We start from the raw sequence: 13,673 nt of genomic DNA, 5'->3' as shown, positions 1-13,673 counted from the left end.
TAACCGCCAGAGAAAATCTCGTACCCAGATCTTCTCAACCTTCGGGAAAGTGAGTATTAAAACATCTGGATACGAGATGGTTTTTTCGTGTGTAAATATCGCACAAAAGCATTTTCCGTAATATGATACTGCCGCTCCTGAGGACGCTAGTCCAACGCTGCTTTTCCTGGAGTTTTTCAGCAATTCCTGGCGAAGAGAGGAGTCGAACATCCGTTGTCTAGCCCAGATCACGGTCAAACCCTGACCTCTGAGGGGAGGGGACCCATCCACCCGGCATCCACTCCCAAGGAGGTCTAGTACCAACTTTTATTACACGACTAAGGTGGTCCGAGGGCCAATAACTAAATAAGCCAATCAGATTGCTTTATTTCCGGTCCCGCGAGGGCCGAATTTTCCAAGTATTAGACCGGGTTTTCCCGTATGTCCCCGCTATTTTTCGCGCGATTGCGCAAGATTTTTGCAGATTTTTTTCGCAGATTTTTTCGGAGTTTTTCTTTGAAAATGATGACTTAAAACAGAAATATATAACTCATTTTATAGCGCGCGTAAAAGGCCGACTGTTTTCATGAATCTTCTACCGGGTGCATTCTACAACTCGGTTCTCTTAACCACTGCTCGGGCCGGGGCGTGCCCCTCGGTCTTTTTTGTCGACTCGTGCGCTCGTCCGTCGCCTCGGGCATATTCGCCCATCGGCCCTCGCGCATGGTTAATAAGATATATATACCGGACTCTAAGATTGCTACAGAGCATCCAAAACTACACGTACTTTGTTAAAAATAAGGTTAAAAGCTGTTAAAAATATTTTTAAAAGCTTTTAACCTTATTTTTAATATATTTTTTATCGGCGAAATGTACATATCGTGCTTTATTATATTGTAGTTCAAAGCTACCCCGGATAGCCTACATAGCAAGCGTTGGGGGGGGGGGGGGGGGGGGGTCCCCCCGAATTAAAAAAAAAAAAAGAAGATAAAAAAAAAAAAAAAAAAAAAAAAAAAAAAAAGGGGGGAAATTGGCGTTTTTCTAGAGCGGGTATCATTTTAAATGCAAAATCTTTCTAAAACGGGGTGTTACTTTGAGACCCAGACGGCACCGTACACCCACCCAAAATATACCTGAGTACCCCCCGGGGGGTTTAAAGAAGGTAGATGGGGTATATTACGGATCCCCTTTTGAACGCTTACCAGCTGCGCAGGCAAACATTTGGAGACGAGGCAGACAAACAGTATCATTCCACCATTAAGTGACATTTTAGTCCTAACGTTCCCATATTGGCGAACATAACTGTTTTATCCTTAATGAAAATACAGTTGGTATGTAACGCTTGACTCTGTCTATCAGACAACGTTCAGACGGATGACAAACAGACTCCGTTGTGTTACATTGCTTGTTACAATAATATCTTCCAGTATATAATACAAACATACGTTAGGTTCAAAGACGTTGCTCAAAAGATTGTGTTTGGTCAGTAACTGTAAAATGCATTTTGTTGCCTAAGGCCTCGCCTTAGGCAACAGACGATATTCCGCGCGATTTCATAATAGGATAATTCTTAAATATTTACCACTAACATGTAAAAAAAAATGTTTTCCCAAATAAGAAAATATCTATAACAAGGAGATCCCCTACTCTTCTTTGGTTATTACCGATTACGACCATCGCTATGGATCCTGGGAAGAATGATCCGCAATGTTCTTGCGAAATCCTTCCCGTGATCCTCAGCATTTTAAATAACGGACTGCGAGACAGCCTGCTTTCAAGGGTCGTAACGAGGTTTGTCGTGCTTCAACGGTTCCGTTTTCTGTGATTATCTTTCAATTCGCGATCCCAAAATTTTGGTAACCCATGATTGATCCCGTTAAAGGGACACTGACACTGGGATTTTACTGCTCTTCAGTAAAAGGAACTAAAATTGGCGAATTGGTCTTCTCGTACATGAAATGCACCTAGTACATCAAGATGAGTACACCAAGATGAGTACACTTCAGTACACTTGCATGGCAATTTTTAACCAAATTGGACCACTATTCGTAGTTTCCATATGTCTTTAGGCCCTTGAGCTTTTGAAGTGAAACTGGTTGATTTCACATACCCAGCTCATTATGACCTTGTGTTTTCACGTGGTGCATATATTACCATGCATTTGTAATAAAAAGCTTTTCAGGCTTGATATTCCCAGTTATATACAAGACGCTTAGCAGGCTCATATTCGTTTCCTTTATAAATCTTTGTAATAATTATTATGTAAGGTTTTTATCCAATCACAAAAATAACAGTATGAGTACTTTCTGAGCATGAACGTATCCAGGGGCCCGTTTCTCGAAAGCCCCGAACACTAACGGGCCCGAAAGCCAATTTAAATTATCTGTGTTTTAAAAACAGAGAACTGTAAAGCCTGAAACTTTGTGTGGGCCCTCATATAATCTGAAACAGCTCTTTAATCAAGGGTTCGAGATCTGGCTTCGGGCCCGTTAACTTTTCGGGGCTCGAGAACGGGCCCCAGGGCCGTAACTAGCAAGAGGCAATGTTTTTTTTTAGGAAAATAGTCCCAAGTTGAACAAGATTAATTTTCTCAAAAAAACCCCGTCATGAATTATGTCACTGAAAGAGATTCATAGCTTTTAGATTTCAAATTTTTCTGCACTAGCAAGATTTTGCCTCGTCTATGGCAAAGGTCTGGCTACGGCCCTAGACTCGTACCCAGTCGCTTCTCTCGCGTTTTGGGCGGCGCGCAATGCATCAAGGGAAGGGCGAACAAGTAACGTCTGGGTACGAGTCTGTTACGGCCCTGGTACCTTAGCCATGCTCGTAGCTGCAAAGTAACAGGACTTACATGGCGGGTCATGTCACATGGCTTCCTTCGTTTAGTACTTACACTGTTTTTGAATCGGCAAGTCAAAAAAAAAAAAAATACAAAGTTTAAAAACTGGTGGTTTGTTTCACTGTATCATCAGCGACATGAGCAGTGTTGTCTGTGCCTTGCATAACCATTCCGGGGTGACCTTGGTTGTGTGATTTCTTGTAGCACGTGATACAGCCAGAAATTGCAATGCACAAAACAGACAGTGCACCAAGACAAATTCCCACGATCTTCAGGATGTATAAAACATCGGCTACGGAGAAAATTCATATATCCTGTAAGACATTAACTGATTAAGTGTATAGTGTCGATGTAATTTTTACTTGTCTTGTAGTATATTGACAAGCCCGATGAAACAAAGACAGACAGACAGACGGAAAGACAGATAGACAGATAGACAGATAGGCAGGCCGTCAGACAGACAGACAGACAGACAGACAGACAGACAGACAGACAGACAGACAGAAGAAAGAAAGAAACAATGAAACCACCAAAGAAAGTAAAAAATGGCACGCGATGCATGCAGAAGCGATGGCGTTTCACAAGGGGTCTTACATAATTTTGAGGAAAAACTTAAAGTAAATAAAAGTAGCTGACACCTTGTGTGTGAAAAAAACTGTTATCCAACTGCAGCTTACATTTTTTAAACATAAGAAGCTTGTTAGTGATTGTATAGCTGTTATGAATTCACAGACCAAGGATGCAAATAATACATTTTCTTCGTAGATTTTCTCAATTGAACAACAGTAATATTTTATTTTATATTTTTATACTTTTTTTAGATTTCCCTATGTTGTCTCAACAAATATACGCGCGAGCAAGCTTTTTAGCTGCGAGAAAGGTCAAACGGTCTCTTGCTCACAGTGTCCCTTTGTATTATAAGAATTAAAAATTTCTGTCAGCTAAATCTAATAGACCCCATCATGTATAATAAGTCTCTTTAGTTTATACATTGTAGTGTTCCATTCTAACTGCACGGAAGTATTTTGCTTTTGTGTTTACGCGGCGATTTCTTGTTAAGTTAAACTTGATTTTCTGTTCGATCGGGCCAAACAGACAAAACGAACCGATCGTTCGATGGCATAAAGCGATGTCACGCCATCGCTTAAAAAGGAAAGAAAGAAATACAGAAAAAGAATGAAAGAAAGCAAGCAAGCAAGCAACAAAAAAAAAGAAAGAAAGAAGGAAAAAAGAAAGAAAAAAGCAATGAAGAAAACAAAAAGAAAGAAAGAAAGAAAGAAACAAAGGGAAGGAATGAAGAAAGAAAGGAAGGAAATGAAAGAACAAAGAAAAATATACTTTCATGGTTCTAAACGTTTTTCATCACTTACTTGACTTCTTTGTTTCGTAGGATGCCTTAAATCCGGGGTATTTCGTCTTTCCACTAGACTTAAATGCGATGCGCAAGTCCCAGGCGTCTGACGTTATCTTTGAAGGTTTCTTTGCTCCACAATACTTCCCTACAAGATCACTTGTATCCCACATTCCATCGCGCACCTCCACGTAATCCTCAGAACAGTCAGTGGAGTCGGACAGATTAAAGAAATCGAACGACAGTTCGATTTTGTAATCAGTGTCCACATTGATATTCCAGACGCACTCCACAGAGTCATCGTAAGGCAGAGGGTAGTTGTAGCTGGCCAATGTTCCGGTTTCTGACTCTAATTTGGTGCGGAGATTTTGCGCAGTGCAAGAGAATGAAGCTGGTACTAAATATAAAATTAAGTCAAGGTTAAATCAAGTAATTTATGTGGTATAACTTAATATAACTATTTTGTGTGACCCTTGGTAAATAAAGTTTAATTTGATTCTTGGGCTGTGCACGCAAGGTGCTAAGTAATTATCAAAGTCCTGAAGCAATTGGAACAGAGCCTAAGAAAAATTTATTTTCTGAGAAGATATTTTTGATACGCAGATCGCTGTCGCACCGATGAAGATAAAGCAAGTTTGAAAGCCTTCAATAACAAAAGATTGACTTATAAAATTAGACTGACAGGGATCACAATTTATGCAATCACTGGCCAGGAGGAAAACAGTGAACTTACACTGGTTGACTGTCTCAAATAAAGCATTAAACCCGGTTCCATATTGGAATGAATCCTGCGAAGACTGGAACCTAACCCAGAGATAACGACCGTTGGAAAACACCGCAGACTCATAGGTCTGTCCGCAGAAAGTTTTCAACAAGTCGCTCGTTGAACTCTGACCATCACGAATTTCAAGATTTGTTCCTTCTTTGCAAATGTAAGCCAGGAAGAATGAGGTTATTTTTAACATCACAAAGTTTCCTTCTGGTACTGATATAATCCAAGTGCAGGTCATCTTGTTTGGAAACGTCTGTGGATACAGTGGAGAGTAAAGCCGTCCAGATTCTCCACTCAGTGGAATGACATTGTCTATTCCTTGGGTGTTGCACGGTCCCATGGCAGCTAAAATCGAAAAAAGGACATTTACTTATTAAAAGCACAAGTGAAATCAAATCTGGAAATAAAAGGAGCCAGGAAAGAAAGAACTTTTTTTTTTATCTATCTCATTAATTTTACTCGATTGGTTAGAGCGCTGCACCGGTATCGAAGAGGTCAGGGTTCGAGTCCCGGCAAGCCTGATTTTTTCAGGCTTAATTTTCGCAACTGCTTAAGTTGTGTTCATAACTGCGAGGATCTTCTCTTAATTTATTCTTTATCCGCAGTTCAAATATATGATTTCAAATATATATTATTTGATCTTCATCGTTCCCGGGTATATTACGAACCAATTTAATGGCCAGCTCCCAGTTGGCTTGTTAGCTCAATTGGTTAGAGCGCTGCACCGGTATTGCAGAGGTCAGGGTTTGAGTCCCGACAAGCCTCATTTTTTCAGGCTTAATTTTTGCATCTGCTTAAGTTGTGTTCATAACTGCGAGGATCTTCTCTTCATTTATTCTCCATTCGCAGTTCAAATATATGATTTCATTTATTCACTATTTAATTTCATTTCTAGTGTCGCAACGTTTGTCACCGGGAGGCAAAACAGCCTGTAACCTCTCATACTTCCTGAATGGTTAGATTTTACCAAAACATAGATCACATGGTAAACAGGTGACGGTAGCATTGGAGGCAAAGATAAGGACCCTAAAGTTATCTCCTGTAAACACCAGAAAAGTCCCTTGGTAAGGCTCTATAATATTATTACACGACTCATCACTTGTTCCTTAATATTTCCCTATCGTATTCAAGGATTATATACCTCTTTTTTTACCCCTACCGGAAGTCCAATTTTTGAATAGCCCCACCACGCCACGCCCTCATTTGGGCCCCGCGAAAATTGTTACCAAACAGCAAAAAACATTAACAAGTCCATTCTTATTTATTTCCCTAATTGATGTTATTTTTGAAATAACCCCCACAGAAGGTTTAGAAAAGAAATAAGTCCCCGCGGGGGAGGGGCTGAATTGAGCTGTTATGGTATCACTTACGGTTGGGAACTGCAACGTAGCTTGCATGGAATCCTGGGTATCTTCCAGAACTGTCTACTACGAAATCCACGTACATTTTTGAGGTGTTTGACTGAATTACTCCGGGGAGCGAAGAACCACAGAATCTGCCTATCTCATCCGCTTTGAAGTAATATTTTCCTTGCTTAATCGCAACATAGTCCGCTTGACAATTTTGGGATTGTTGTAAGTCAAACGAATGAAACGTTAAATTGATGAGGTAACCAACTGGTACTTCAATTGTCCATGAACAGCTAGCGTCGTTGGAGTAAGGCATTGGATATTGGTAGCTTGCTAAGTCACCACTAGTGCCATGCAATTCAGTTCTAAGACCGCCTGGTCTAGAACACGCATATGTCGCGGGGACTGCCTTGACAGTTTCATATGAAGCCAAAAAGCCGCGGGTAGAACTGCTAGATGAAGCTGGCGACGTCGTAACATATGTGACTAGCAAATTGTTGCCTTTAGAGTAAACCACTCTTTCTTGTGCTGTGGTTATAGAACAGAATTTTCCCAGATATACCCATGTAGAATTTGTCACATCATAAACCTCCGCATAACTGCTATTACATGGTCCGAACACCCAAAAGATAAGTTTTATAAAGTTCCCAGGGGGTACAGAGATGTTCCAATTACACGATCCGTTTTCAGGAGGCAGGGGAAATCCCGGACTGGCAAAGCTCATCCCTTCACCAGCCATATGCACGGTGCTGTTTTCACTTGGCCTACATGTTCCAGAGGAATCTAAAAAAAGATAAAATGCTTGATTAGTGCCTTTGTAATGAGAAAAGTTATGTCATATTTGATTTTCGTTTGCGTTCACTGAGCTCACCGCGGTCTAAATTAGTACGCGAAAAAGGGAAATCTGAAAGATGATTCGATTTTAAACCGTGTGGTTAGTAACCCCGGATGCTAGGCTGGAAGTTGGCCCGGCAAGTTTCTATACATGCAAGTTATTCGCTATTCTCTTGTTTTGTTCCCTCCATTTTCTCAGTGATAACTCCGCCACCCCCGCCCACACCCCTTATTTTTCATGTATGTTGATTCAGATTAAAAACAAACAGTATTTACCGGAAACGCTGTTTAACATTACGTGTAACAGTTTTAAGGCCAAGTAAAAAAAATGTTTCTCGTCCCCGCCGCTTCTTTGTTTTGGGGTCGCTACTCTTTTTTTAATATTTGCTATTGGGAAAGTTGGAACGAACAAAGACCAACAGGCGTTACAGATAACTCCTAAATTAAGTACAATAAAATTTTGTAAGAAATCGCATTTGTCTGCGTTTTAATACGAAATCAGGCCAAAATTTTAAAGCCTCGGCACGCTAGGTCCGTACTGGAGAGGTCAGGATTTATTTTGCAAGTTCGCTTCTGGAGAATTTGACGAAGGAGAAAAAAACAAATAATAAAAATAAGCGCCCACCCGCTCCCTTTTCTATAGAAATCCGAACGAGAAACATTTTTTTTGCTTTTACTTGGTCTAACGTGTGTCTAGTATCGGCAACACTGCGCGCAGTTGCATGGCACAACTAAACTGTGATTGATTTGCTGCGCTGTTCATCAGCGCGTATAAATAATTGGTCCTGTAATTGGTTTGGACTTCATTTTACAACATTTACCAGAACTCCACACTATCTGCTATGTGTCTAACAGCCTCTCACATAATCATGTCTTGTTGAGAATGAAGGACTTGTAGGTCTTCTCTGCATCCTCTGTTGTCGTCACCAGGGCCGTCACACAACACACACCCCTTTATGCACAAGGGAGGGAGGAGTGCCGTGTCACGATACAAATAGCGGCAAGAAAGTCGTTCATTCTTACCTGCTGTCACCACTGTGTAGTTCGCAGTGAATCCTGGGCCAGTGAGACCGTAGTGTTCTTGGACCTTGATGCCGAGTTCATTTGTCATTGAGTAAACAACAAATGACGGTTTCTCCACGCAGTGAGTTGTTTTCATCGGAAATTTGTTATTTATCGCATTGACGACATCAACACATGTTCCCCTCGGAAGTCGAAACGACGAAAAATCCACTCGTACCACTTTTCCTTTGGGTGCAAATATCTTCCAGTAGCACTGGTGTATCAAGTTGTGGGGATAATTTGATGGATACCCTGGGGTTTTGATGACACCGGAGGGATCTTTCAGCACGATGTTCTGATTCTCGTCCCAAGAGTTCCCAGATGAACAGGAATGGGCTGTTAAAGAAACATTTACAAACGGTAAAAACTACAAAAAATAGTTCGAAATAGCGAGAGTTCGAAATAGCCGATAGTAAATGACTGAAGGGCAAATCCAAGGGAAATGGGTTAGTGGGTTTAACAGTACAATATCACACACGGTCCTCCACACAGTCAAAAGTAACAACTTCCTCTCTGTCTCAGCGCACCTCACGCCTTGCAATTTTCCCATAAAAGTGACTGGCATAAGAGTCCCTACCTGGAGTGATTGCTGTGTACGATACAAATAATCCCTCTTCCATGATCCCGTTCTTTTCATCGTCGCTTTTGAACAAGACGTACAAACGGCGGAACTTAGAGTATACCGTGGCGGTTTTCCTATTAAGACTTCCACCGTAAACGCTGACGAGACTGAGCTCAGAGCCATCCGCATCATAAACTTCCACTTTGTCTTTCATGGAGTAACGATCCAATCTGTATGTGAGATGAAGCACAACTGTGTGATTTGCAGGAGCCGTGACGTACCATCCACAAGTCTTGTTTATGGGATAGCGGTCAGGCCAGTACGGGCTGGAAAAGTTGTGCTCCACTGGCGACAACGGAGCATCCAAGGTAGTGTTTAGAGAACAGTCTGAAAAAAGTGACACAACATGCATTAGGCGAGAAAGCATAGTGGCATTACGGTTGGGGAGGCGAGGGTTAAGGGCTGTCCGAAAGATGCTCAAAACTTCCCAAAAGGTTGCTCGAAAGTTGCTCCAAAAAAAATCCAAAACGTTGCTTTCAAATAGGAAAATTTCCCGAATACTATATGCTAATATTCCTTTAAAGGTAAGAGATTTAAGCATCTTCATGTAATTTAACTGCAACAGAAATATCTTAATAAGATTTTAATGCCACAATTTGTTGAATTTCCTTCACAAAGAACAATCGTAAAGATATCGTGACGTCATGTTTCCTGACGGGTTTTTAATGTTGAATGATCCAAAAGTTCAATCATCTTCTGAACTTCCTCGCAAATCCTCGGGAAATTTCGTTAATCTTCGAAAAGTTCGAAAAATGCTCGTAGACATTCGTATGGCCTTCGAAGAACATTCGAAAAATCTTCGGAAATTTTCCGTCTAGAAATTGCTAAAAGTTGCTCGAAATAGCAAAGAGTTGCTCGAAAGGAAAACAGTTGCTCGAAAGATGAAAAGTGTCCAAAAAGTTGCCGAGCCTCTTTATTTTAACCATTTTTCTATGTTATAAAAGATCCAATTTTGTGGGAAGAAAAATGAATCTTTCCACAGCTCGCGTCGGTGCAGAGTGACCTCAGTTCTGCCTTAGGTGAGGAGTGGGGGGGGGGGGGGGGGATTTCCACTACTTTCGGGCCTGCCACGAGCTTAGTAGCCTCCCACGCAGTCGTTCTTAGGGGTTATCGCGCCAAAGAACGACTGCGTAGGGTAGCGTAGAGCTTAGCGGCTAAACGACTTTCATTCTAAAAGTCATGGGGTACTTTTACTGGGCATTTTTCCTCTCACCTTCAAAGTCAATCGTTTTGTAAGACACATGCAAATAGGTGCTATAATTGCCAATGCCTTGCTTTGTTTCGATCCACAAACTACGGCCACTTGAGTAGAATCGGTCGTTACCCCACTTGGTGCTGGTCAGACAATATTCAGCAAGTATTTTACTTGATTTCCCTGGGCCATCGAGGATCCTAACATACTCCTTGTCACAGGAAAGATCGAAGTCATAAACAAAGACATCTATTCTAATTATCTTTCCTTCAGGGGCCGTGATGTTCCACTCGCAACTGGAGTTAAATGGAAGCGTGAAAGTACCATTCTGTATTATGCGCACATCGTTCCCAGCTGTTAAACTAGCAGTTAAATGACGATTTGCATTACAGACTGAAAAATATAAACATGAAAGCATAGCATCTTTACGGTCCTGTTCACAGTACGGTGGGATGAGGGGAGGGGAGGGGAGGCATTTACCCTACTTTCGGGTTCGCCCGATCGTTTCTATCGCCCGATTGGGGCGATCACGATCGCTTGGATCGCCCATGCTCTATCCTTCTAACTGCCATACTGTACTTCGCCGTAAAACTGTAATAACTGGGAAGATAGGCTTTGCTCTTTTATTGAAAGCTGTCATTGTGCTGGATCTAGGGCTCAAACGATCGTATGTCGTAGGTCTTCGCTCATTCCAGGCGATCAAGACGATCATACGCTCATAAGACATGGAGTACTTTTCCTCTTTTCTTCTTACCTTTATAGTCGATCGTTCTGTAAAACACAAGCACACGGCTGGTAGAATTGATTAGGCCTTTCTTCGCCTCGAGCCACAAACTTCGGCCACTTGAGAAGTAAGATTTAGAAGTGTCTCTGGAGCTATTCGCACAATATTCTGCAAGTATTTTACTTGATTCCCCCGGGCCGTCGTGGATCCTAAAGTACTCCTCGTCGCAGGGCAGACTGAAGTTCACAGCATAGGCAACAATCCTAATCGCCTTTCCTTCAGGGGCTGTGATATTCCACTGGCATGTGGAATTAGATGGTAGCGAAAAAGTACCATTCTGTAACATCTGCATGTGTTCTCCAGCTGTTAAACTGGCAGTCGAATGCTGATTAGCACTACAGCCTAAAAAATATCAACATATATTTCAGATACTTTTTATAAATACTGCATCAGCCATGGTATCGCTCCTGTCGATTACACAAGATGCCCGCACTAGTATTAACCACGCCCTCCCCCCCACTCTAACCACGAGTTTGGAATGGTGTAAGTGACGGGTTCATTTGCCATTTTCAAGATCAGCTTCTTAATTTCCTTGCCAAATGAAAGCATGTATTCTAATGCTGGACTTGAACCTCTCTTACGGTATTCGAGCAAGGCATTTAATTTTGCATAATAGCTTAATATAGCCAAGCTGCCCGCATAACTGATCAATGCTGTGTGGAAAGAAAACAAAATCGTGAACATACCCTTGTATTAGGGAAAGGATGAAACTTTCAGTGTGCTTATATAGTACGCCAAATTAACCTGCGATCAGGCCTTCTTTTTTCGCGTTCTTTTTTTCACCCTTGCGCAGGATAATGCCAAATATGTTGGAAGATATCCGTACTGTTGATAGGCTCGATTTCCGCCGCCTCCTCGAGTCCGGTCTTTGTTCCTCCCCGAGAGAGAGGGGGGAGGAGCGCGGGCTCATTTCCCCGAAAAGCGGCTGGAAATCGAGCCTATACTGTTGAAGTCCAGTGACAAAAGCCCCTGTTCTTTTTTATAGGATTTTATAAGACTTGTTAAAGCAGTGGTATAGGGTCTGGGTGTTGGACGAGGCTCAATGTAGCTTCTTTTTTTCCCAAGTAAGATGAGCTCCCCACAGACTTTCTTTGGGTTTGTCACGCGATCCTCCTTCCACGATTGCGTGACGAGCCCTTACTGTCTGCGTAGGAGGCGGATTTGCATGAGTAATTTCTGCCCGCAAAGCCACCTTTTCTACTCTTCAAAGATTAAAATATTACCTTTGAATATTGGCAGAGTTTAGCCATAAGCTGACAAAGGATCGATGCCCGATCTCGAAAATTAAATTATACTTTTCGTCCAAAACACCCCTCTCATGAAGGGCGATGAGATTTTGTAATAATTGTATAGCCTGCGTGGCCGGCGTTCAACGGGCCTTACGGGGAGGAGAATGGGAGTTATTTGTACAAAATTAAATACGTTCCGTCGACAACGGAACAAAAGAAATTCTGCTCAGATTGTCATATTGTTTTGAGTGACAATGATCTGATTATTTGGCTATTCCAAATATATTTTTTAATTTAATAGAACGTTGTAAATCAGCATAAAGAGTTTTTGGCATGAATTTTTTGTTTACCATTCTCGCTTGACGGTATTTTCAACACAGATCTACAGTTTCTAGCAATATAAAAGTAGTATTAAATATCACCTTCTGTAGCCAGCGACTTGAGCAAAACCAATAAACCTGAAAAAGAAACAACAAGTGTTGCTTTGGATATTGAGAAATAAACTAAAACTCTAATTTGTACTGGAAAAAATACATTTCCCTCCTTAACTCTCCATCCTATATTGTAAGATCTTGTAAATCTGCTGTTACTAGGTGTGTAAAATGAAGATGTTTCGCAATTTGGGTAGTGACGAGGTATTATATATGCACAGTAAATGTGCTATTGTGTACCTGTCATAATGCGATGTTATTAAAAACTACGAGATATTTCACCTTCAGCCTATACTATATGAGATTATAAGCAACCGATCTGGCTTCCCGGTTAAAATTCGGCTAAATGAATACAATACTTTGGAAGGATTATCATTGATTTTGCTTCATGCTTTTCATTTTTGTCGTACTTGCACGGCTAACACGTTTTATTTGTACATGCAAGATTCGACAAATTAATATGGCGTCGTGAAACGTTCGCGACAGTTTCTTTATCAGTTTAATTACTGAGGTTAAAAAAGCCTGGCTATCGATACATGCAGTACATGTACACGATCCTTGCAAACACATATTACTTTGAAAAAATCGACTTATTTACATGTATTTCAGCGACTATTGATTATATTAGCCACGTCGATTCCCAACAATTCTTTTCGCCTTGCATAAGCAAACAAAAGCAAAGCGGCTGAATATATGATGTAAAGCCTCAGGCGGCCAGTTTCCAACATGATTCTACCGAGAGTTAAAGAACATCTCACCGACTTTCAATCATGGCACAGAACATACAGGGTGCAAAGATCTAAATCCCTTTCTGTAAATTCCCGTGAAATTAGAAAGCGACCCAACAAAGGTCTCCGGGGTTAAAAAATCCATACGATATCGTATTTGACACGGCATGTGTTAAAACCGATCGATGTAACTTTTCCCAAGTACTATTTTTGATGTATATACGCATATTGTATACAACTTACCGAAGAATAAGAGCATTCTTTCCGTAGCCTGACACCGCGAGGCCAAGGCGCTAATCTCCATGCACAGCTCCAAACAAATAGCTAATTTTAGATCTGACTTCATGACATTTATGGCGAAAGAGGTAGAGAGTCACGCGATCCTACAAGGTCACGCGAGGCAGGAAATTGCAACAAGAGCCACGACTGTGACAGGAATTGAACCTGATTGTAAGCAGAAAAAAATAAATTATTTTACCAGTAACTCGATGGCAAAATTTG

General features: G+C 41.2%; 1 protein-coding gene across 1 annotated transcript; it reads right to left on the bottom strand.

The window, feature by feature from the left end:
* Positions 1 to 2,466: 2,466 nt before the first annotated feature.
* Positions 2,467 to 13,502, bottom strand: LOC144654293 (cubilin-like). Its single transcript, XM_078514395.1, has 10 exons — positions 13,416 to 13,502; positions 12,436 to 12,471; positions 10,755 to 11,126; positions 10,022 to 10,393; positions 8,764 to 9,135; positions 8,148 to 8,522; positions 6,312 to 7,073; positions 4,903 to 5,286; positions 4,189 to 4,566; positions 2,467 to 3,110 (listed from the first exon to the last, which is right to left on the bottom strand). Exons 1-10 carry the CDS (start codon positions 13,474 to 13,476, stop codon positions 2,917 to 2,919), a joined length of 3,306 nt encoding a protein of 1,101 aa, XP_078370521.1. The 5' UTR covers positions 13,477 to 13,502; the 3' UTR covers positions 2,467 to 2,916.
* Positions 13,503 to 13,673: the final 171 nt, after the last annotated feature.

The sequence above is a fragment of the Oculina patagonica genome, chromosome 5 (assembly GCF_052425735.1).
Source record: "Oculina patagonica isolate OP01 chromosome 5, crgOcupat, whole genome shotgun sequence".
In the NCBI taxonomy this organism is placed as follows: domain Eukaryota; kingdom Metazoa; phylum Cnidaria; class Anthozoa; order Scleractinia; family Oculinidae; genus Oculina; species Oculina patagonica.
Note: the sequence above shows the minus strand (reverse complement) of the source record. Positions and strands in the feature narration are given on the sequence as shown.